The sequence below is a fragment of the Haliotis rufescens genome, unplaced genomic scaffold (assembly GCF_023055435.1).
Source record: "Haliotis rufescens isolate VD_foot unplaced genomic scaffold, xgHalRufe1.0.p SCAF_11, whole genome shotgun sequence".
In the NCBI taxonomy this organism is placed as follows: Eukaryota; Metazoa; Mollusca; class Gastropoda; order Lepetellida; family Haliotidae; genus Haliotis; species Haliotis rufescens.
The window spans coordinates 12,891,420-12,915,696 of NW_025963791.1; the positions used below are offsets into that span (position 1 = coordinate 12,891,420).

At 39.8% G+C, this 24,277-nt stretch overlaps 2 protein-coding genes across 4 annotated transcripts in view; one reads left to right on the forward strand and one right to left on the reverse strand.

Annotated features, from left to right (window-relative positions):
• Positions 1 to 16,890, forward strand: part of LOC124141139 (nuclear factor NF-kappa-B p105 subunit-like) — a 42,949-nt gene extending 26,059 nt beyond the window's left edge. For all 3 annotated transcript variants that reach the window (XM_048392254.1, XM_048392253.1, XM_048392255.1), the window contains 7 exons: positions 1,741 to 1,963; positions 2,962 to 3,131; positions 5,885 to 6,124; positions 7,425 to 7,608; positions 8,430 to 8,611; positions 10,248 to 10,350; positions 11,802 to 16,890. In XM_048392254.1, the coding sequence (XP_048248211.1) occupies positions 1,741 to 1,963; positions 2,962 to 3,131; positions 5,885 to 6,124; positions 7,425 to 7,608; positions 8,430 to 8,611; positions 10,248 to 10,350; positions 11,802 to 11,896 (1,197 nt within the window). In that variant the 3' untranslated portion in view covers positions 11,897 to 16,890. The remainder of the gene's footprint in view (positions 1 to 1,740; positions 1,964 to 2,961; positions 3,132 to 5,884; positions 6,125 to 7,424; positions 7,609 to 8,429; positions 8,612 to 10,247; positions 10,351 to 11,801) is intronic.
• A 1,407-nt stretch (positions 16,891 to 18,297) lies between these two features.
• On the reverse strand, positions 18,298 to 23,633 carry LOC124141138 (4,5-DOPA dioxygenase extradiol-like). Its single transcript, XM_046509048.2, has 3 exons — positions 23,406 to 23,633; positions 22,047 to 22,480; positions 18,298 to 19,742 (listed from the first exon to the last, which is right to left on the reverse strand). The coding sequence occupies exons 2-3, from the start codon at positions 22,477 to 22,479 to the stop codon at positions 19,339 to 19,341; spliced, it is 837 nt and encodes a 278-aa protein (XP_046365004.2). The 5' UTR covers position 22,480; positions 23,406 to 23,633; the 3' UTR covers positions 18,298 to 19,338.
• Positions 23,634 to 24,277: the final 644 nt, after the last annotated feature.

A 24,277-nucleotide genomic window follows, 5' to 3' on the forward strand; every position in this document is an offset into this window, starting at 1 on the left:
CTGATATTTCAGTGTAGCAGAAATAATTTTGACTTCTGCAGCTTATAACATTCTGACACAACAGTTGGCCCAACATAAAAAATCAGCTTGAATTCATTATTTTCAAAATGACAGTAATTAATGTAAGGAGATCATCCAGTTTATGACCTTAGGGTTAGAAATAACCGAGTTCATAAAAATTGTTTGTGCACAAGTGCAAATATCATTTCACGTGCAACAGGGTATTGTTTACATCCTCTGGACGGCATTGTTGACGTCATTCGAGTCTTATGGTGTCATAGGGTTGGAATGATATCTCACTAGAAAAGACGTCATAGCTGAAGATTATTGACATCATTCGACAATTGTGTTTTTCTAAGACGGCGGTCGTGATCAGTGTATTTGTTTACTAATGGGGAGCTCAAAAAGAGTAAAAAAATAAGTAATAAAGAAATAATTACATGTCTGTCATTCTGATTTATGAAACTCGAGTCATAATTCATGTATTACCCTCGTTCTCGCCTGGGAATACAAGAATTCTGACACTCGTTTCGTAAAGTAATTGTATATTAATCTCTGTGTATTACATCTCAATTCTATATTTAATAATACACACCATTTGCCACAACAGCTTCATTTTCAGCATGATTTGTATGGCACAGCACAAAAAATATGTATCCAATCAAATCCCTGTCATGAACGAGAAGCATTCTGAGTTAAGTTGGTGGTATGTGAGATGGAGATATGAATATCACTTCAAGAGAAACTATGCTCGCAAATAGGTCCAGGGTGTTTGTCCTAATAGAATGGAGATATAAGTTATAACACACCTGGTAGATAGGTCCAGGGTGTTTGTCCTAATAGAATGGAGATAAAAGTTATAACACACCTGGTAGATAGGTCCAGGGTCTTTGTCCTAATAGAATGGAGATAAAAGTTATAACACACCTGGTAGATAGGTCCAGGGTGTTTGTCCTAATAGAATGGAGATATAAGTTATAACACACCTGGTAGATAGGTCCAAGGTGTTGGTCCTCATAGAATGGAGATATAAGTTATAACACACCTGGTAGATAGGTCCAAGGTGTTGGTCCTCATAGAATGGAGATATAAGTTATAACACACCTGGTAGATAGGTCCAAGGTGTTTGTCCTAATAGAATGGAGATATAACACACCTGGTAGTCAAGGGTGTACATGCCTGTGCACAAAGCCACATCATAATGAAGAAGGAAATAGCTTTTAACCATGTGTGTGAATTCTTTTTTATCCAGATGACATTTGTAATTGGACATATTTTCCTGAATTTCCTAAATCATTTTGCCAGTACTTATCAGTTTTTGTACTGTATTTAAACAGAGAGTTACTTATGTTACACTGAAACCATTGAATGTTTTTGGCAAAGGTATAAGTAATGTTTGCTCAACAACTGTTCTTACTCCTGTTTTTTAACATGCGTTTAGACTTTCATTAATTATAGTAATGACATACCTCTACTATATCGGACCATTTTATGTTAATTATTGTTTTGGAAACCCTAGTGATAACATTATAGCTGTGTTCAAAAAGGCAAATACATTACGTCCGTTTAAGTTAGATTCACAGGAACTGTCAGAATATTTTCATCAGTTGTTGTAAATTCTTGCTTATGTAATCCTACATTTATCTTGATATTTATTCATAATGTGGACTAATGCATTTTAAAGAAAAAATGGCAGTTGCTTAATTAATCATTTGACTAATTATTGTTCTCTCCCCACAGACTGCACTCCATCTAGCCGTCATCACAAAACAGAAGAACGTCATTGAGATTCTTCTCCACTCCGGGGGCGACCCCACCTTCTCCGATCGCCATGGCAACACACCGGCACACCTGGCTGTGTTGGGTGCAAGTGTAGACTGTCTTCAGTCTCTTGTCAGATATATACAGCCAACAGCAAATCAGAACAAGCCGTTCCCGGAGTTGGATTATCTGAATTTTGAGGGTACAGCTGTTTATTTACCACATCATAGTGCTATTTTTGGGCTATATAATAGTGCTATATATTTGCCATATCATAGTGCTATTTATTGGCCATCTCATGGTGCTATTTACTTACAAGCAGATTGTGTTAAGTATGTAGAAACATTTTCTGGTAACTCAAAATAAGTGAGTTCCCGACTGTTTTTTTTAACAGAAGTCTTCAAAAACAGTTGGTTTTTCAAAACAATTGCAAAATATTTTCTGCAAGCCATTGGCTGGTTGTTTTTTCCTCAAAATAGCAAAAGAAGTCAATTTCGATTCTGAAACAAATCATGGGAAAGGAGGATCATATTTGATTTCATCTATAACACAAGTACTGTCACAGGTAACTCGGGTACACGAGTTGGGTAGGTCCTGAGTAGGACCTGGATACCCATAGGACTACCCGGACCCATAGTTAGTCATGTGATACATTGTTTAATGACAATAACAATAAGATTCCATGGTTACACTAGTAGTCTTTCTGACTATGCACAGATTCCCTCTGACTTTTATTTGTTTGAGTAAAGACAAGGCTTCAGTCAATTTCAGTATATGCATGATCTGATTGGTTTATACTATATCTAAATACTTTTTGCCAGTGCTCCGGTAAAACTATTCCCAAATGAACATTTGTTCCAATCTTGAGACCAACAGTGGGTGCCTGGGTAGGGTCGGGTAATAGGGGGCTGGGCACCCGGGTAGTCCAGTTGGACTCATCCCAGCCCTAATAATCCTGCAGTAGGTTTATGAAGAGTTCTGTATTTGGATACTGTGATATTTCATGACATTTACAAATACATATCAGTAATCAGCGTCAGGAAATAACAAGTGTATCTTTCTCATAAGTTGAGTAGTATATTATAAAAACTGAGGAATGATTACAGTTTTGTCTTTAAGGGTATTATAGTGTCCAGGTAATGCAAGTATGAAGCAGTTTTCTGTTCCCGCCCATAACGTTCTCTCCCAACTTGTCTGCAGGGTATGCTCCCGCCCATCTGGCAGCTCGATGCGGCAACGTGGAGATGCTGAAGACGCTGGTGTATGGTCAGGCGGACATGAATCTCCAGGACGGCAAGAGCGGTCGTACTCCACTCCACCATGCTGTTGAGGTTGACGACCTTCCAACAGCAGGATATCTTCTCATGGAGGTCAGTTGTAAGATGATGATGAATATGAATATACACATGCTGTGGTTAATGCATTAATACTACTGCTCAGTGATTGCACATGTTTTCAGACTAGGAGTAGAGGACAAGCACAACCAGTGTTCTTTCTCATATACCAAAGGGTTTTTTCATGGGTACCCAGTATTTATACAGCTAGCTGGACAAACAGATGTGAGAAGTGTCCAGTGTGAATTGTGACATTAACAGTCACAGCAACAGTGACAGTAACACTGACAGCCAGCAACAGTAAAAATGACAGTGACAGCAACACTGGCAGCCAGCAACAGTAAAAATGACAGTGACAGCAACTCTGGCAGCCAGCAACAGTAAAAATGACAGTGACAGCAACACTGGCAGCCAGCAACAGCAACAATGACAGCAACAGTGACACTGACAGTGACAGCAACAGCAACATTGACACTGACAGTGACAACAACACTATCAGCAACAGTGACAGCCAGCAACAGCAACATTGACACTGACAGTGACAACAACACTATCAGCAACAGTGACAGCCAGCAACAGCAACAAGGACAGCAACATTGACAGTGACAGTGACAGCAACACAATCAGCAACAGTGACAGTGACAGTGACATCAACAGTGACAGCCAGCAACAGCAACAATGACAGTGACAGCAACACTGACAGCCAGCATCAGCAACAATGACAGTGACAGTAACACTGACAGCCAGCAACAGCAACAATGACAGTGACAGTAACACTGACAGCCAGCAACAGCAACAATGACAGTGACAGTAACACTGACAGCCAGCAACAGTAAAAATGACAGTGACAGTAACACTGACAGCCAGCAACAGCAACAATGACAGTGACAGCAACACTGACAGCCAGCAACAGCAACAATGACAGCCAGCAACAGTAAAAATGACAGTGACAGCAACACTGACAGCCAGCAACAGCAACAATGACAGTGACAGCAACACTGACAGCCAGCAACAGCAACAATGACAGTGACAGCAACACTGACAGCCAGCAACAGCAACAATGACAGTGACAGCAACACTGACAGCCAGCAACAGTAAAAATGACAGTGACAGCAACACTGACAGCCAGCAACAATGACAGTGACAGCAACACTGACAGCCAGCAACAGCAACAATGACAGTGACAGTAACACTGACAGCCAGCAACAGCAACAATGACAGTGACAGCAGCACTGACAGCCAGCAACAGCAACAATGACAGTGACAGCAACACTGACAGCCAGCATCAGTAAAAATGACAGTGACAGCAACACTGACAGCCAGCAACAATGACACTGACAGTGACAGCAGCACTGACAGCCAGCAACAGCAACAATGACAGTGACAGCAACACTGACAGCCAGCAACAGCAACAATGACAGCCAGCAACAGCAACAATGACAGTGACAGCAGCACTGACAGCCAGCAACAGCAACAATGACAGTGACAGCAACACTGACAGCCAGCATCAGTAAAAATGACAGTGACAGCAACACTGACAGCCAGCATCAGTAAAAATGACAGTGACAGCAACTCTGGCAGCCAGCAACAGTAAACATGACAGTGACAGCAACTCTGGCAGCCAGCAACAGCAACAATGACAGCAACATTGACACTGACAGTGACAACAACACTATCAGCAACAGTGACAGCCAGCAACAGCAACATTGACAGTGACAGCAACACTGACAGCCAGCAACAGTAAAAATGACAGTGACAGCAACTCCGGCAGCCAGCAACAGCAACAATGACAGCAACATTGACACTGACAGTGACAACAACACTATCAGCAACAGTGACAGCCAGCAACAGCAACAAGGACAGCAACATTGACAGTGACAGTGACAGCAACACAATCAGCAACAGTGACAGCCAGCAACAGCAACATTGACAGTGACAGCAACAGTGACAGCCAGCAACAGCAACATTGACAGTGACAGTGACAGCAACACTATCAGCAACAGTGACAGCCAGCAACAGCAACAATGACAGCAACATTGATAGTGACAGTGACAGCAACACAATCAGCAACAGTGACAGCCAGCAACAGCAACAATGACAGCAACATTGATAGTGACAGTGACATCAACAGTGACAGCCAGCAACAGCAACAATGACATTGACAGCGACACTGACAGCCAGCAACAATGACACTGACAGCCAGCAACAGCAACAATGATTCTGACAGTGACACTGACAGCCAGCAACAGCAACAATGACAGTGACCTCGACACTGACAGCCAGCAACAATGACACTGACAACCAGCAACAGCAACAATGATTCTGACAGTGACACTGACAGCCAGCAACAGCAACAATGACAGTGACCTCGACACTGACAGCCAGCAACAGCAACGATGACAGCAACAGCAACAATGACAGTGACAGCAACACTGACAGCCAGCAACAGCAACGATGACAGCAACAGCAACAATGACAGTGACAGCAACACTGACAGCCAGCAACAGCATCAATGACAGCCAGCAACAGCTACCCTGACAGCAACAGGAACAGTGACTGTGAGTGACACTGACAGCAACAGTGACAACGACACTGACAGCCAGCTGCTGTGTATATGCTGTTACACTGACAGCAACACTGTCAGCGACCAAGACAGCCGCACTGACACTGACAACAACAATCAAGATGTGTGCCATGATTAAAAACATTTTGCAAATCTTTCCACATGTACTTCTGTTCATTGTCAGTGTTCAAAGTACATATAGTGTTCAAACTATCTGCAATTCCAGACTGATGCCGACGTCAATGCACGCTGTTTTGATGGGAACACTGCACTACACATTGCATGTGGGCGTGGGCTGGTGGGGATGGTGGCGCTGCTGATGACGGCTGGTGCTGATCCCAACATCGAGAATGAGGAGATCCCCCCATTGGGAGAGGATGGGGATGATGCGGAGGATAACAGTCTGGACTCCTGGGGAGAGAGGCACGGCATGAGGCCTGCGGACTACACTCAGGAGAATGAGAGGGTGGGTATAGCACATAGGTGAATACAGCATAGATATATATATAGCACATGTGACATATACATGTATGTGAATACAGGTCGGGTATATAACATATAGGTGAATACAGGGTAGGGTATATTGCACATGTTACACAACAGTGAATACAGGGTAGGGCATAAAGCACATGTGACATATACATGTATGTGAATACAGGTAGGGTATATAACACATAGGTGAATACAGGGTATGGTATATAGCACATGTTACACAATGGTGAATACAGGGTAGGGTATATAGCACATGTGACATATACATGTATGTGAATAGAGGTAGGGTATATAACACATAGGTGAATACAGGGTATGGTATATAGCACATATTGCACATAGGTGAATACAGAGTGGGGTATATATCATATCTTACACATAGGTGAATACAGGGTATGGTATATAGCACATGTTACACAATGGTGAATACAGGGTATGGTATATAGCACATGTGACATATACATGTATGTGAATACAGGTAGGGTATATAACACATAGGTGAATACAGGGTATGGTATATAGCACATATTGCACATAGGTGAATACAGGGTAGGGTATATATATCACATCTTGCACATAGTTGAATACAGCATAGATATATAGCACATGTGACATATACATGTATGGGAATACAGGGTGGGGTATATATCACATAGGTAAATACAGGGTATGATTTATAGCACATGTTGCACATTGGTGAATATAGGGTATGGTATGTATCATATCTTGCACATCGGTGAATACAGGGTAGGGTATATAGCATATGTGACATATCATGTATGTGAATTTCAGGGTAGGGTATGTAGTACATAGGTGAATACGGGGTATGGTACATAGCACATGTTGCACATCGGTGAATACAGGGTATGGTATGTATCATATCTTGCACAACGGTGTATACAGGGTAGGGTATATAGCACGCGTGACATATCATGTATAGGATATTTCAGGGTAGGGTATATAGCACATACATAATACAGGGTATGGTATGTATCATATCTTGCACAACGGTGAATACAGGGTAGGGTATATAGCACACGTGACATATCATGTATGTGAATTTCAGGGTAGGGTATGTAGTACATAGGTGAATACAAGTGAGGTATAACATACACATTGGTGAATACAGAGAAGGGTATAGAATATATAACAGATGAGTACAGGGTAACTGGCCCCTTGCTTCTGAAAGGAATCCAATCATGTTATGTTGTTTAATAAAGGAACATATTTTAAGCGAATGCATACTGAGCCATTCCTGTATTCATGCAACCTAGATCCTGAGCATCCTGCAAGGTGAAATATACACCCCACAAGATCCCTATGGTGGTTTTCATGACCTTGACCTTCAGGAGGACTCGGTGCCCTCGGACAACCGGGAGACCACGGAGATAACGTCCATTTACTCGTGCCGTAACGAGAGTGGAGTGGACAGTATGAACTTTAAACTGTTTCAGCAAGGTAAACAACAGCCACATCACAAAGAGAAAATTTTGCTGCTTATGGAGAAAAACTAATTTAAGCTGGGCCAGATTCTGACCTATTAAAATAATGCACTCAGTATCAACAAGTCATTATTTCAGTCTTAGGTCATAATGTATCTTACTCTGGCAATGCTCATCCTACCACACGCTTACTCACTTACAGTATCACACTGCTGTACAGAGTTGTGTCCCTTAGTCATGCCAGGATCTGCTAGTTGTGGGTTTGATTCCAAGATTTGCCTAGAATGTATGTTCTCCTGTCCGTACCAAAATACCGATGAAAGTCCTTTGGTGCTTGATCCTTCTCTAATGCTGGGGCATCTCTATGGAACTCCCTTCCCTTCAGCCTCAAAGGTGCACCTAGTGTCATTGTGTTTCAGCAGAGACCATATTATATGGTCTCTGGTTTAAGTCTGGACTCAAAACATACCTTTTGAACGCTACAACTGAATTTGTATATTTTTACTATCTTACTGTCCCCTCTCTGTTGTATATATGTACATATGCTGAACTTTCATATTGAGCATGTCCCTCAGTGATGTGGATTTTGCCCTATACAAATAGCCTTATCATTATTAGAACAAGATCCTTCTTTAAGATTATTCACCATCCAAAGTTTATGGCTGTCGATTTGGGCTTTCCTCCCACATTAAGTTGGCACATGGCAATATTACTGAAATACTTTCAAATGGCATTAGAAGTCATTCACTCATTTGTATGAAGATTGAATATATGTCATTTTTGGCACTATCGGCTGAACAAGTCAACATGTAAAACACACACACCTCTGTGACCTAGGTGACCTTGAGAAGCTGGATTTCCTGACACGAATCGAGTTGGCGAAGTTGCTTGACCCAATGCAGCCTGGCCGTGACGTTTTCTCCCTGGCCGAGAGGCTGGACTACTTCAACCTCCACAACGCCCTGGAGGCCATGAAGGGACAGTCCAGCCCCACCCGCTTCCTGCTCGACTACTTCGAGGTAGGTCAGGCTGTTATTGTTGATGAGTGAAGAGTCTTTTGCTGTGGGATGCTTCATAAACTTGATTGTGTTCTGAAAAATATTCTTTGTTTGTGACCTAGCTGATTGTGTGTCATTGTACTCCAGGGTTCACTCTCAGAATTTCCTGACATGGGCCCCTTATGTGAAAATTTCAAATATTCCAGAGGTACACCCACACAGCACAATGTTAAAATGCCCCATTGTATTTGAAAATGTGGGCCTAAAAGGGTCTAAAAGCCCAAAGCCCTACCCTAGAAGTATCCCTGGTACTCACTCACTCTATCTATTATCAGTGTCCAAAATAACTGCCTGCCCGTCTGCCCGTGGCTGGTAACTTTCTGTTGGGCTGTCTGGAATTTTATTCCACCTCCCCACCTGTCTGGCAGATAAGTTTAAGACTTCTTACATATTTGGTTTTATTATAACTTCTTGTAGATTTTCAAGTAATTGTTTGCTTTATTTCAACTGAATCAAGACGCGATTTGTCTCTTTTTTTTCGCGATTTTTCAATATTTATAATGTTGAATGCGGGCAGTTAAGTTTGAAGATGGGCAAGGAACATTTATGGGTCCCCTACCCGACTGTCTTGTTGGGAAATTATTTCAAATACTGTACATTAGTACTGTTGAACACCATCAGTGTCCAATCTCCTCACATTGATAGCTGATTCATGGAACTTTAAAGTATCGTTGCCACCAGTCACAGCTTCCCACTGCAACCATGCATGGAGTTTAACTTGCAACCGACTCACTATTTTGTTTGCAAAGAAGTGAAGACTGTTTGGATGCTGAATACTCTTCCCCAGTAAGAGAATGTAAGGGGGAAGTTGGATGCTATTCCGTTCGTCTGCAATCTTGTATCAATCTGATTAAATAAACAAACATAAATCCATCTGTTAGTTAGACTAAACCTTTTACAAATTAACTGTTATGGCATTTCAAAAGACATACACAAAGCTATATGTTTTTCGAATGTGAGGAAAATTTTCAAGATTCTTGTAATGGCCGCTTACACACTGGTGGCTGCACCATATCGGAATGGCAATAAAGGTGTCGTGCTGGGAAGGATCAATGTATATATGAAAGGGAGGTAATTTTCTCATATCAGTTATCTCCCTTAACTAGGATACCAATAAGAGTGAGTAAGTATGTTTTTACGCCGCTTTTAGCAATATTCCAGCAATATCACGGCGATACACTGTAGATATCGCTGCAATGAAATTGCATCACAATGCTTTGCAGGCCACTATGACGTCATTGGTTACCATGACGTCACAATCAAATGACATCACTAATGGCTCTGCTACTGAAGCTGTTAGCAGTACTTTTTACATTTAAGACACTGCTTATTACTGTCTTCAAACTGACAAAGTTGAAAGAATGATGTTAGATGATAAATAAAATCTCACCCGAGTGTCTTTTGATATCAAATATATCAACACTCATTGATAAAAGTGGAAAAAAATCCTTGGCAAGCCTCGGAGTTTTCCAACTTTTATCAACTCGTGTTGATATATTTGATATCAAAAGACACTCGGGTGAGATTCTCTATATATGAAAGACATTATACCTGCATGAACATATGGGAATTAGACTACATCCATTGTTCTGTACAGGCATCTGATGGGACAGTGACGAAGTTACGCAGCTCACTGCAAGTGATGGATCGACAGGACGCTGTTACGATCATCGACTCAGCCCTCTCACCAGACAGACCTGGTAGGTACAGAGGAAGAAACTTCCCACTGTATAACTAAGACATAAACACACTGTGTTGGGCAATTTTAGAACCTAGTAGGTTTTTTATCACCATTTCTACCATGATAACAAAAGCACTTCAAAAACACTTGGAATGCATACTTACACATGGGCCAAAAGCCCAGCTATCTCAGAATGTGCAGAAAAGGGGTCAAAGAAAGTGACAATAATAAAAAAATGTTACTCAAGTTCATGATTTTTTACTCATATTCTTGACTAGTTCCAAATAATGGTTACAAAATACACAAATTTTCCAACAGAATTGATGAAATAAACCTTCATAGATGTATATTTGATTTCATCGCAAGCTGTTTCTTGGAAATTAACGTGACGTCTTCCATTGTATTTGTAATGGCGACAGGTTGTAAAAGTAGTGAAAACATTCTCAAATAATTTAGATTGATGTTTTTATAAGCAAGGTTTTTGTGTGACAGGGGATGTTAATTTTGAACTATTCGATACCTGGGGATAGAGACAATTAGATACCTGATTTTGACCAATCAGAATTAAGCATTCTTCAGTATCATGGAAGAACACTAGTGGAAGGGTTCAATGAAGGGAGGGCTTACAGATTCAGTTTGGTATACAAAAAATATATATATATATGAATAAACTCCAAATTCAATTATTATCTTTATTTCCTCAAAATGTAAAGTAAGTAGGGACGAAAAATAATTAGTAAAATAACGGGGGGTGGGGGTTGAGTTTTTAAGCTGAATTTTATATTGATAGTGACTGGTGAATGAGTTTGGGTTTTGTAGCATTTAACTTATTTCTTGTCAGCAGAATAAAAAACAATCTCATTAAAATCAGATCCTAGTTCTCGCTACCGCTAAACAAAGATCTGAGGACATCCCATTAGGGGTCACGTCAGAACGACCTTTCATCCGACAAATCAGTGCGTCGCTTACCAGATTGTGAAAGTGACTGTCGGAATGTGATTTCTAATCATGCAATCTCGAAAACTTTAACATGGAGTATTCCGAACGATAGTTACGGGTTTAACGACTGAATCCTTACGTTCTAGACCATCTATTAGTAATTCCAGAATGTTTTTTGTTCATGTTTCAAATTTGTAATCGAGAATTTGTCAAAATATGTTTCGAAGCGTAGTCGCCAATTTGAAATTTGTGTCGTAAAGCATGAGAATGCTGGTTTCTGATTGGTCATTCCATTGGTCGGTCAAAGTTTGCGCAAGGTCGGTCTGACGTTACCCGTAATGGGATGTCCTCAGATTTTTGTTTAGCGGTAGTGAGAAATAAGGTCTGATTTTAATAAGATTGAATAAAAAAACATTGTTATTTTTTTCAAATTTCAATTATTAGGATTTGTGATCCAAATTTAAAAAGGCCTTAATATGTGATTGTTATACAGGAACTACACAAGAAGTTAGTCCTTCATTATTATTTCAGGTGACAAGACAGCCACAGACACTCGTGTTGACTCGGGGGTGGAGAGTATGGGGGGGAAGGCCCTCCCGTCACGCTGCAACCTCACATCATCATAGAGAATCCATCACAACAAACAGAGGTCAACACATCTTAATTGTCCATAAGTAGATATACCCACAATTAGGAGTTGTAGGACAGGATAGGTAGTGTTCAGTCCTACCCTGTTACATCTCTGTTCTTTGATGTTCTCATTCATCGGGATATTGAAATGAATATTTTACTTTCTTAAAGGCATTCATTTAGATAAAAACTTTTTATCACATTTTATATGTTTTACATTAAATGAACATGCATATGAGACATGCACTTATAGACTTAAGGTGTTTGATACCTGAGAGTTGGAAGTCTTGGCCCCGTTCCACAAAGTGTTCTTAGCGCTATGATTGTCATAAGTCAGTGATAAAGAATGGTAGTTACGATCGACTTAGCGCTAAGATCGCTTTGTGGAACGGGGCCCAGGTTGCTGGCGCTGAGTTCTGCCTGGAATCTCTCTGCAGCCTCTGCCATACATCATTGTTGTTACAAATATACTCATGAATGTCCTCTCGTTGTTACATTTTAGTCTCTCAAGTCATAAAGCCTGTTGGCAGTGTCCTGTGGTACTGGTTTCCATGTTAATTCATTTCTGTTTGTTCCCATATAGCAGATTATTCCAGTACATGTATAATACGTGCTGATATCCCACTCGACCCTCCACACGATTCTTTGAGCACCCTGCGCCCTCCAAGACTGGTGAACACTTTCACCACAGCTGTTCCACTTCATTCTGATAAGGGCGGTCGGGTAGCCTAGTGGTTAAAGTGTTCGCTCGTCACGCAGAAGACCTGGGTTCGATTCCCGACATGGGTACAATTTGTAAAGCCCATTTCTGGTGTCCCCTGCCGTGATTGCTGGAATATTGCTAAAAGCGGCGTAAAACCATACTCACTCACTCACTCATTCTGATAATGATAATAATTTACCACTCAATAGCTCTGAACTGCAGATTATGGAGGGGAAGGACTCCACGCCCTGCTACAAATATAACCCCTGTTAAAAGATCAGTGTGCACTGATATTGCATTCTCAACTCCCTGGAGAGTATGCACTAATGTAGTAAAAAATACCCCAGTGGGGATTACGGGTTCGAATTGGTCCCCAGAAGCCTATGCTGGTTGTAAGAGGCAACCAAATGGATCATGTCGAATCAGTGACTTCGTTGATTGCATGCCATCGTACAACAATGTAGATTGTTGCTCACAATATCGATCATTGGTTTGTTTGGACCAGACGCAATTATTTACAGGCCACTGTCAGATAGCTTCAATATTGCTGAGTGCGGCATTAAACAAGAACAAAACTGAAAAAGACGAGGGAAAATGACAAAAAATAATATGAGTGATCTAACATTATGTTGCTTCAAGACATTGTTCAAAATGTTATTGTATGTTTAGGGATATCAGTATATATGCCACAGCATCACTTCAGCAACCGTGATACAAGAAAATATAAAGTCATTTTTCATCACTGTTCAAACCATTCCTCATCCCTCTCTGATGATCTCCACATCATTATTTGGACATTCAATCTGTTCAGGTTTGGAATATGTATGTGTGGAATGCTAAGATACGCACCTATGTGTAATAATTGTACAAGTGATTGCTTCTGTTGTCATCACATAGGAACACTGAAATCTCTGTCTGTACAGCCCAGGCCCACATGCACAAAGCCATTTTAGCGCTAAGATTATGGTAAGCCTATGTTAATGTATATGGGAGTTATGATCATCTTAGCGCTAAATTCTTTTGTGCAAGTGGGCCCAGGTCATGAGTACAAGATAACAGTTTTTCCCCAAATTAGGCCAGATTTCTTTCAGTGGGGGAGGAGAGGGTTAGCGATTTTTGCCCCCCAAAATCTGTTTGGAAGGTTAATAAAATACCAATTTTAGATATTTTTGTTCTATTTCCACCAAATGTTAAGAAAGTAGGATGGGTTTTTTTCAAAATAAAGTGGGGGTGGGAGTTTTAAAGATATATTTCAACAGGTTTTAATTTATCTATATTGAGAGTGACATTAATTTAGTTTTTGTGATTATTAACATTTTACATATTTCTGGTCCGTGGAATGTATCTAACCCACTGATTTTCATGGGTGGCTTTATTCAAATGTTCATTTGCTGGAGTCAGCAGATTTGTAAACACAGTTTTTGAAAACGTCTGACCTTTTCATTATCATTATTCTATTAATATTTCTTTCTACAAATACTGTGGAACCGTTTACCACAAACAAGAGACGTAGATGATGCTAGTTAGGGCATTATGGCAACTCATATATTATAGGTCATCACTAATTGAGCAAAATGGTCAGAGGGAACAGTGAGCATTGGAAACGAGTTCCTGTAAAAAATGTTTCCTTGTTTCCTAAGAAATACATGGTCGAGATGTCATTGGAAATGTTTCCATGGAATTGTATTTGCGGTTTGACATTGAAACTGTTTCTGTGGAAATATATTTAAGGTTTGACATTAAAACTGTTTCCGTGGATATGTTTGAGGTTTGACATTGGAACTGTTTCCATGGAAATATATTTGAGGTTTGACATTGAAACTGTTTCCGTTGAAATATATCTGAAGTTGACATTGAAACTGTTTCCGTGGATATGTTTGAGGTTTGACATTGGAACTGTTTCCATGGAAATATATTTGAGGTTTGACATTGAAACTGTTTCTGTGGAAATATATCTGAGGTTGACATTGAAACTGTTTCCGTGGAAATATATCTGATGCTTGACATTGTAACTGTTTCCATGGAAATATATTTGAGGTTTGAAATCGAAACTGTTTCCGTGGAAATATATTTGAGGTTTGACATTGAAACTGTTTCCGTGGAAATATATTTGAGGTTTGACATTGGAACTGTTTCCTTGGAAATATATTTGAGGGTTGACATTGTAACTGTTTCCACGGATCAGTAGCTGTATATACTGGTCCTCTATTTACCATAGTGAGAATTTGTTGACCTTGCTATTGATATGTTTGTCCAGACTTAACACTGTCCTGCTTACAAGGTAAATAAAAGTGTTCTTTGATTTTTTACACACTGATTCTTGTGTTAATGTCTCTGTAAAATGTAAATATACAAGTATATCACAAATACATCTGTCCATCCATATATTTAAATTGTATTTGTTTTGAAATCATTATGATTCTTGCCCATCGCACACATAGCTTAGTAGATATGCAGTGGACTTGACAGCTTGATTACACCTGACTGGCGTAAAACAACATTCACTCAGGAGCATGGACAACATCCATTCAGTGACTGCAGTACACGGCAATACAAATACCATATTCGACGTAATAAGCGCCCAGGGCGCTCTCAAAATTAGAAATAGGGGGCCCTTATTAGAATATCATTTTGGTGGGAAAAAAACATAGTTGAAAGATAAATTTTGTGGTTTGTGCTGACAGCCTGAAATGTTTATGTACGACAGATATATTTTTCTAGAATTTAATTGCCCATAAATAAGGGTCCATATAACACACGTGTGCGTATTATACCGAATAAATAAGTCTTGTGTACATTGATCAATCGGATGGGATACTAATTGGGCTTATTCACTAGCCAATATATCAGCAAATATCGCCGTGGGCGCTTATTAGAGCGGGGCGCTTATTACGTCGAATACGGTAATACATGTTAGGTGATGAAGGTTTTGGCTGATGTTATTAAGATAACCATGTAACATGATAGATTTTTTGTGTCAAATTCTGCAATAAAGAAAACAGGGAGTTCCACTGAAGACGCAGGACCAACTATGAAGACGTTGTAATAGATGTTGTTTTCATATGATCAGAGTTTTGGAAAGACGTTTTGTAAACTCTTTGTCTCATTGGGTGAGCTTCAGTACCTCAGTACTTGTTCCCTGTCCTGTTGCAAAGTTGTTTGCTTTTGTTTAAGGTCATAGCACATCTTTGCATCACTGCTGACACGATGTTGAGTATCTTGTGTTGCAGAAATTCACCATGAAACAAGTGTGGCAAGTTTATCATATTGGAAGATCCTTAGATCGAGCATTTATTCAAGGCAGGCATTTCAAGTTTTCATTTTTATCAATTTTGAGTCAATTGTCTCTTTACAATGTTCAAATTGAATTGATCACAAGTTATAAAGGAACATATGAAAAGTTCAATTTGGGATAAAACTTTATTCCTTACAACCATATCCTAACCCTTAAAACCTAGTATGGAACTGTTGAAACAACTCCTCTGCATACGATTATCTTTTGACATGTTCACAATGGAAACACAGACAGTTTGGGTATTTGATCAGGATTTAGTCATTGTACTAATGGTGCATTGGTTGACAGTGTTTTGCTAGTCAGGCACTTATCCCAGGCAGGTGTATCCAATGATGTGGGGGCCGTGTATTCAAGTGCTGATGCAGCATAATGCAATATTCCAGCTCGTGGGTGAAGTGGTTGCTGTTGACGTTTATGTTGTATCATCAAGGCCAGCCAGGCAGTCAGACCAAGGCCTGTTGAAATAAAACCATGCATCCTCGTTTATCCAGTGTATTTTATCTCTGTATTATGATGAATACCTTGGACTCATTGCCACCTAAGAAGTTCTGTCACCGCCTCCATTCGCTCCGAATTGTTAACAAACAATTTCTCTTGCACATGAGAGTAATTTGATTGGAAGGCTATTTTTAGCATTGTGACTTCCGAATCAGCCCGAAAAGCAAAACAATGGTAGCAAATGGTTCCAGGGTATTTATCAAAATGGATGGAGTCAGTGTTGGTATCCAAACAACTGATATTGGTAATGGACACAACACACGTCGGCCATGTTTGTATTTTCACCACTGTTCCCTTAGACTTCAGCTTGTTAAATGCAGTTTTTGTGTATATTGGGAGCATGTGAAGTTGCAGTTAATGCAGACAAGGGAAAGATGTCAAGATGCTGGTGATGGTTAGTACTTGTAGATGTTGCTTGTACATGCAGTATTCCACCGTGAAGTGATGGCTTCTGCATATCCTACTATTACCCAATAAACTTATTTTATCTTTGAGTTTGGTTTTCTAGTTTTTGTTAGTTAAGGTTAAAAACTGGGATTTACTGGATGCGAAATCCGGCATCCTATGTGCATTTAAAGTGTTTGCAAAAGAAATAGAGTGCATCCACTGACATGCGGAAAATGTGTATGCATGAATGCTGCTACTTCATGATTTGCTATAACTTAACAAACATAATTTCCTTATGTAATCATTTAAAAAATTTAATTCACAGTTGAAAGCTTCATGATCTTATAGTGATAGGACTTGTAATTTCAGTTGAGGAATTCCATATATATTTTTTTCTAAACATCATCTCTGGGCTTCAGCAATTTTATATCACTTGTGGCAGAGTGCTGTCTCTGTATTCATTGGGTTAGTGTGCTTCAAACCCAGGTCAAAACAACAAATTTTGCGAAGGTCAAGTACGTCTTCAAGTGCAAACAAACATTATATATGATATAACAGATTATATAAGATGAATCAAGAAGGAATTAAGCTGCTTTAATTCACACTGTTGTATTCAATATGTGACACTTCTCTGGGACCCGTATTTTTAACCCTAGGACTACAATTAACAGTTGCGAGTCCCTGGTACCCCAAAATAAAAAAACAAGGTAAATACCTGTTACAAATAATGAGATCATATACATTACAAAGCAATCATTTAGGAAATAAACATACTGCGTTTTCAATGTAGAGGTAGGTTACCTGTAGATTTAACTGTGCTAAATTGAATTTAGATCTGAATACGCAGCGTGAGGTTTCAAATGTTAAATTTATCAGTTTGTTTTCACCATAATATATCACTTGAACTTATGACAGGCACTGGCAGCATGTAGCACGACAGTTTCCTAAGCTAACAGGAGAAGAGCACCCTGAAAGAATCTAAGCAAGCCTTGCAGAGGTTTCATTCTACACGACACGACACTATTATGACATCATATTGCTCATTGTGATGCAAAACATATATCACAGTCGCCATGACAAAAGCCCCACTTATCAACTTCTCCGTTGTCCTCAAATCCTGAAAAATACATTTTCTTAGTAGATTTGTATCATGTTTGCTGATAGAAATGTATTGCCACACACCTTTTGAATATTGTAGTAACCGCATCTTTGCATTTTGCAGCCTATAATTGGTCATATAATATTTAAATATGCCTACCGACAATGACTGTATAAGAAGTACTATTCTAAAATATTAGTTTCAGTGGTGATGTGGATGTCAAATCTGCTGTTTCAATCAGAGAGTGTTTATTGTGATTTGATACCTCTGATTGACCGATCAAAATTGAGTATTTTACAAATTCATGGTAGAAAGAATGTTATGTCTTCATTATATTCACTCACAATTTACTTTTAAGATGTCTGTAATCCACACATCCACATCTGCTCATGTGCAGCAAACACAGAAGACATGGTTGTTTATTTTCAAGATTTATTGTACAGTCTTATTCTCAAATCACATTCATGGTAAGCAATAACAGATTCAACATCTTTGAACATAAAAAAAACAAAAGAAGAAACAACAAAATAAAACAGGATTCAAATACTTGTGAATTGAAAGTGAGTGAGTGTGGTGTACTTTTAGCAATATTCCAGCAATATCATCGTGAGGGACACCAGAAATGGGCTTCACACATTGTACACATGTGGGGAATCGACCCAGGGCTTCAGCATAATGAGAGAAAGCTTTAACCACTTTTCTACCCCACTGCCCCTCATAACAGCCCGGCACCAAGTGAAGTTAAGTTTTATGGTTCTTCATTAAAAACAAGTCTTATTGCAACAAAACAAGATAGACCCTATCTCAGCTTAACCGTCTCAAAAGTGTTAACAAGAGAGTTGAGTACAGGACCCCATGTGTCGTCACTAGACTCACCTGCACAAATCACATAAAACCCCTTTAAATGTCTTGACAGAGTGTGAAAGGTTTGTCAAGGTTTAATTCCTTGTAAATGTGTGTTGATTACAAGGGAATTCATCATTATGCAGTGTATACTATTGATAAACACTTGTACTTAAAATGACATGTACATCAAAATGAATCTGATGTGTCTAATTGCTATATCTATACCATATATTACAACAATGTTCATCATAATACCGGGTCACATCTGAATGAAACAGGGAGGCAGATTCATGAAACAGTTGGTGTGGCAGATTCATGAAACAGTTGGTGGGGCAGTCATGAAACAGGGTGGCAGATTCATGAAACAGTTGGTGTGGCAGATTCATGAAACAGTCAGTGTGGCAGATTCATGAAACAGTCAGTGTGGCAGATTCATGAAACAGTCAGTGTGGCAGATTCATGAAACAGTCAGTGTGGCAGATTCATGAAACAGTCAGTGTGGCAGATTCATGAAACAGTTGGTGTGGCAGATTCATGAAACAGTTGGTGTGGCAGATTCATGAAACAGTCAGGGTGGCAGATTCATGAAACAGTCAGGGTGGCAGATCAGTCATTGAAACACATAATGTTCCAGAATCCCCCCTGTAGATATGTACTCTGAGTATCCGATCCTCGGCGCCGTGTAGCCTGCAGCAGCAAGGGTCATTGCAATCGGCAGAAAGTGTTCAATACGCGGATGTGCTACGGGAAATTCCTGCTTACTGACACAGCCAATCAGCTTCCTCCGTCTGTCTTCCCGTGAATATTCCGGATTTTGCAGGATATCATGCAGCCACTTCTGGTATTCCAGAGCCCAGGGGGCAGGGGGACCCGGATGTCCCAGCATGTTCTTTCCATGGGTTGTGAAGCCACTGCCGATGATCAGGATACCCTCTTTCCGAAGGTCAGACAATGCCTCACCAAGGTCAAGGTGCTTTTCCATATTGAGGTTGGACATGAGAGAGAGCTGGAACACTGAAAACATTACACACATTGAATTAACATCTGTTGTGAGAACTTTACTGCTTGTTTTTTTAACCCAAAGAAACTTTGATTAAAGTAACATAGTAATCAATTTAGAAGCAGTTCATAACTTGATCAGGCCAAAATCAGAGTTACCTCCCTTAGCACCTTCTCTTCTTATCTACTCAACATTGGACATATGCTTTCATATGGTGCCAGAAAGGTAAGTAAATGTACATGTGAAGAAAATAAAGTACCAGGCTTATCACATGTTGTCACAGTAGTCCTACAATATGGTCTGAAGTATTTGCAATGCTGTGTTCTTTCTCCCTTGTGGGGACACCATGTAAACACTGCTCAGTTCACCATCTCCAGGGCTAGCATTTCGTAAACTAAACACTGAACCCCTGGACCCATCCCCTTGATCCTCGCAATCTCAAACTACCCGCCCTTGTTTTCATTTAGCCAATTTTATTGGCTACGCTACAAGGTCTAACGTACCAATCAGAATGCGAGTTACAAACCAGTCTCAATGTTGAGGTGGCGATATCAACAACATCGTGGCAAGTCTCACTGATAACGATAGAGTTTGAGAGAAATTCAACATTGAAAAACTGACTGACACGCAAATGAAGGCCGTCGAAAATCTTTTTTGTGGAAAGCATGTCTTCTTGTCCATCAAAACTGGCGGGGGCTTTAGTTTCTAGGCAATACAAGTTATCTCCCTTATCCATTTTCTTTTTTCTTATCTTAACTTTTGATTGGTCAGTAAAATGTTAATGAAAATCAAGGGCAGGTAATGTAAGATTGCACAAGAAACCACGAGGATGGATCCAGGGCTTAGTGCAGATTTACTGAAATACTCGCCCTGGAGATACAAAGGATGTTTTTCACTAACAAATTACCAAGTTAGGTCGCAATAAAATTGGAATAATGTTCCTCAATATTTTGTATTTCATTTGTTGTTTTGAGTCAGTAGGCAATGGTTCAAAGTGCAGGGTGCTAATGTTTACAGCATCAAGCATTGGTACATGTATTTACTTATTCAGAGAAAGGTTTCATTATTCTCCTTATATGTTTACAGTCACTAAGAGACTCCCCTACATTTGATCTATAACTAATTATTACAGTCACTCTATGTGAAATTTAAAGCATTTCTTTTTCTTTTTCAAATTCATCAAAATTATAGCAGTCTGACAAATAAATATAAATCAAAGAGCAACCAAATCTCTATTGCAGAACTTTTGTAACAGTTTTGGTATGGCTGTGAGTCTATATAATGACCGATGCATCAGTGCATTATGATACTATAGAAGTTGTTGTATCTCGAGTTCTTGCATCGAATCAAATGAAAAAAAAATATCCCTGAGTTCCATGTCACACATGCCCTAACAGAGATCAGCAGGTAAAAAAAAAAATTTTTGTAACTGTGCCAACCAGTTACAAAAGTGATGTCGGATTGAGAGCCACAATTGAATAACAATTCAGACAAGTTATCACAAACATGTATATATCTTTCAACCAAAAGACCAGCTGGTATGTTCCAGCAGTTCACAACTAAATCCACTCATCTGAATCCCAAGTCTAGTAACATTCTGTTTGGTCACAGCTTATAATCATCCATTTTGATAATAGAATTACAAATAGACCAATCTCATTAAAATCAGATCTTAGTTCTCGCTGTCGCTAAACAAAGATCTGAGGACATCCCATTAAGGGTCATGTCAGAACGACCTTTCATCCAACCAATCAGATCGTCGCTTACCAGATCACGAAAGTGACAGTCGGAATGTGTTTTCTAATCATGCAACCACGAAATATTTAACACAGAGTATTCCGAACGACAGTTACGGGTTTTAGGATTATATCCATGCAATCTAGGCCGTCTATAAGCCATTCCAGAATATTCTTCTTATCAGTTTTAATTTTTTTTAATCGAGAATACGTCAAAATATGTTTCGAAGCATAGTCACCAGTTTGAAACTAGTGTCGTAAAGCTCGAGAAAGCTGCCTTCTGATTGGCTAATGTCGATTTCTTGTCGGTCATTTCATTGGTCGGTCAAAATTCGCAAAAAGTCGTTCTGACGTGACCCGTAATGGGATGTCCTCAGATCTTTGTTTAGCGGTGGAAAAAACTAAGGTCTGATTTTAATGAGATTTACAAATAGACTGCTGTCAAAATGAGGCTAGTTGACTGAAAAATGACTTTTGGTACAGAATGTACCAGTGCCTCGTTATTACTATTCAGCATTAAACCAAATCTTACTCTCAATTACAGATATTACAGAATTACATAAAAGGACCAATCTGACCTACCTGGAATATCAGCTTTAGGGTAGATCAGGAGAAGTGGGACAAAGACACCGTGGTCAAAGCCTCGATTTTGGTCGGAACCACAAGTAAATCCCCTTGCCTCCAGCACCTGCCTGGTTCTCTGGGCCGATTCCGGAGCCCCAGGGGAGGGCCACTTCAGCTTGTATGTGTCACTAGGAAACCCATAGTAGTCGAAGTAGAGGGGTGGGGAGGGGCCGGTCATGACTGTGGGGCGGGGTTCTTCCCAGTGGGCACTGACAACCAGGATGGCTTTGGGGCGGGGCAGCTTTTCTCTCTCGACCATGTTCCTGAGGTAGTCAGCAGCCTTGGAGTCCTTGTCTATTGCTTTGAAGGCTGGGAAGTCGTCCCTCGACATGAAGAAGGAGGGGCCACCGCCGTGGGAGAGGAACACTACTGGCTGAAGAGTCTCAGACATGCTGGAACATGGAGGGGACTTTGTTGCCACACAGACAGTTAAATGGAAGTCCAAGCAACACTGGTTCAAGTCATTCCAAAACCATTCTTAAAAACTAAATTTGTATAAAAATATACAAATCTAGCAAGTGTTCATTAGCCAATTAACGGAGAGCATGTCAGTTTAACATGTCACTGATTACTGATTCATTACTGAATTACTTACTATAGTTGAATGCTTTAAACAAAAATATCAATTAATTGATTAATATTGGGGTGGGGGTTGGGGTGTTAATGTGGAAAGGGAAGTAACTCTCGTCATTTAAACATACCCTACTCCTTGTAAAAGACCCTACACCCTTAGTCAGTACTTACCCCACCCCCATTTAACAACCTATACCACCCTGAGTCAGAGCATACTCCACCCTGAGTCAGTACTTACCCCACCCCCATCTAACAACCTACACCACCCTCAGTCAGTACTTACCCCACCCCCGTCTAACAACCTACACCACCCTCAGTCAGTACGTACCCCAGCCCCATCTAACAACCTATAGATACCGTCATCTGTAGGTACGAACACACCCAATCTAACACCCTACACCACCCTCAGTCAGTACGTTATACCAGAGACCATATACTCTATTATATGGTCTCTGGTTATACCTACACCTGCTTAACATCTAACACCACTCTCAGTCAGCATAGCCTACATGTGTACACATCCCCTGTCTATCGCCTACACCATCATCTGTTGGTACGAACACACCCTAACACCCTACACCACCCTCAGTCAGTACGTTATACCTACACCTGCCTAACATCTAATACCAGCCTCTGTTAGTATACATACACATTCCCTGTCTAACACACTACACCACCCTCAGTCAGTGGGACCCAACATCGTCTATATTTTATGGTACTAAAACTGCTACTAAAAATTCTTACCTGTTTGTGTAGCGTCGGTCAGTCAGACACTGAGACAGTGCTTGTTCAGATGTAATTTACGCACAAACGGATATCACCATGTAACTGTTACTTGGGTGTCACGTCATATATTGCAGAAAAATAGTGTATTTCCAGAAGAAACGGCAGTTCCGAGAACCTGATATCGTAAAACGCGAAGTCATTGTGCTTAGTCATTAGGAAGTTCCGTCACTGAACTGACAATGTAAACAAATGCAATGGGATGGGATTTTTGGGGCGCTTCTCTCACTTACATTCAACGCTAAGATAATCTCTCTTATAACATATACGGACAAAACATCAAATTTCTTATATGGGTAAGATCTTAAAACCGTGCTGTTTAGAAATATAATTCTGTCATGTGAAGCAAATATTAAACTAATAGTATTTGTTCACGCGTGTGAAACAAAACACTTTTGAAGGAATTTAGAGTACGCATTTGAACCTTTTACCACCCACTGTGTGTTGTGATATATTTTATAAGCATGTTTGTATCGGTGAGGTCCTCAAATAGACATTGCTGTTGACCAACCCATTTGAAGAAAAATGTATTCAACACGTTAAGCACCGAATTGTATCAATACAGATTATGGGGGACATGCGAGATCAGGAAATGTTATCGTTTAAACATTTTTTATGACAAAAACATTAGGATCTGACAAAAGTGGTTAACTTACGATGTCATTCAATCTTCTTACTGGTATATTTGTATTGACAATATTTATTTCCAAATATTACATACTGGGAAGAATATTAGTAAACAAAATGTCAATAAATATCTATATAAAATCATTCTGCATTGATCACGAACAGTACATATAATGTAGCAAAATTGCATAATAAAATCCAGAAAT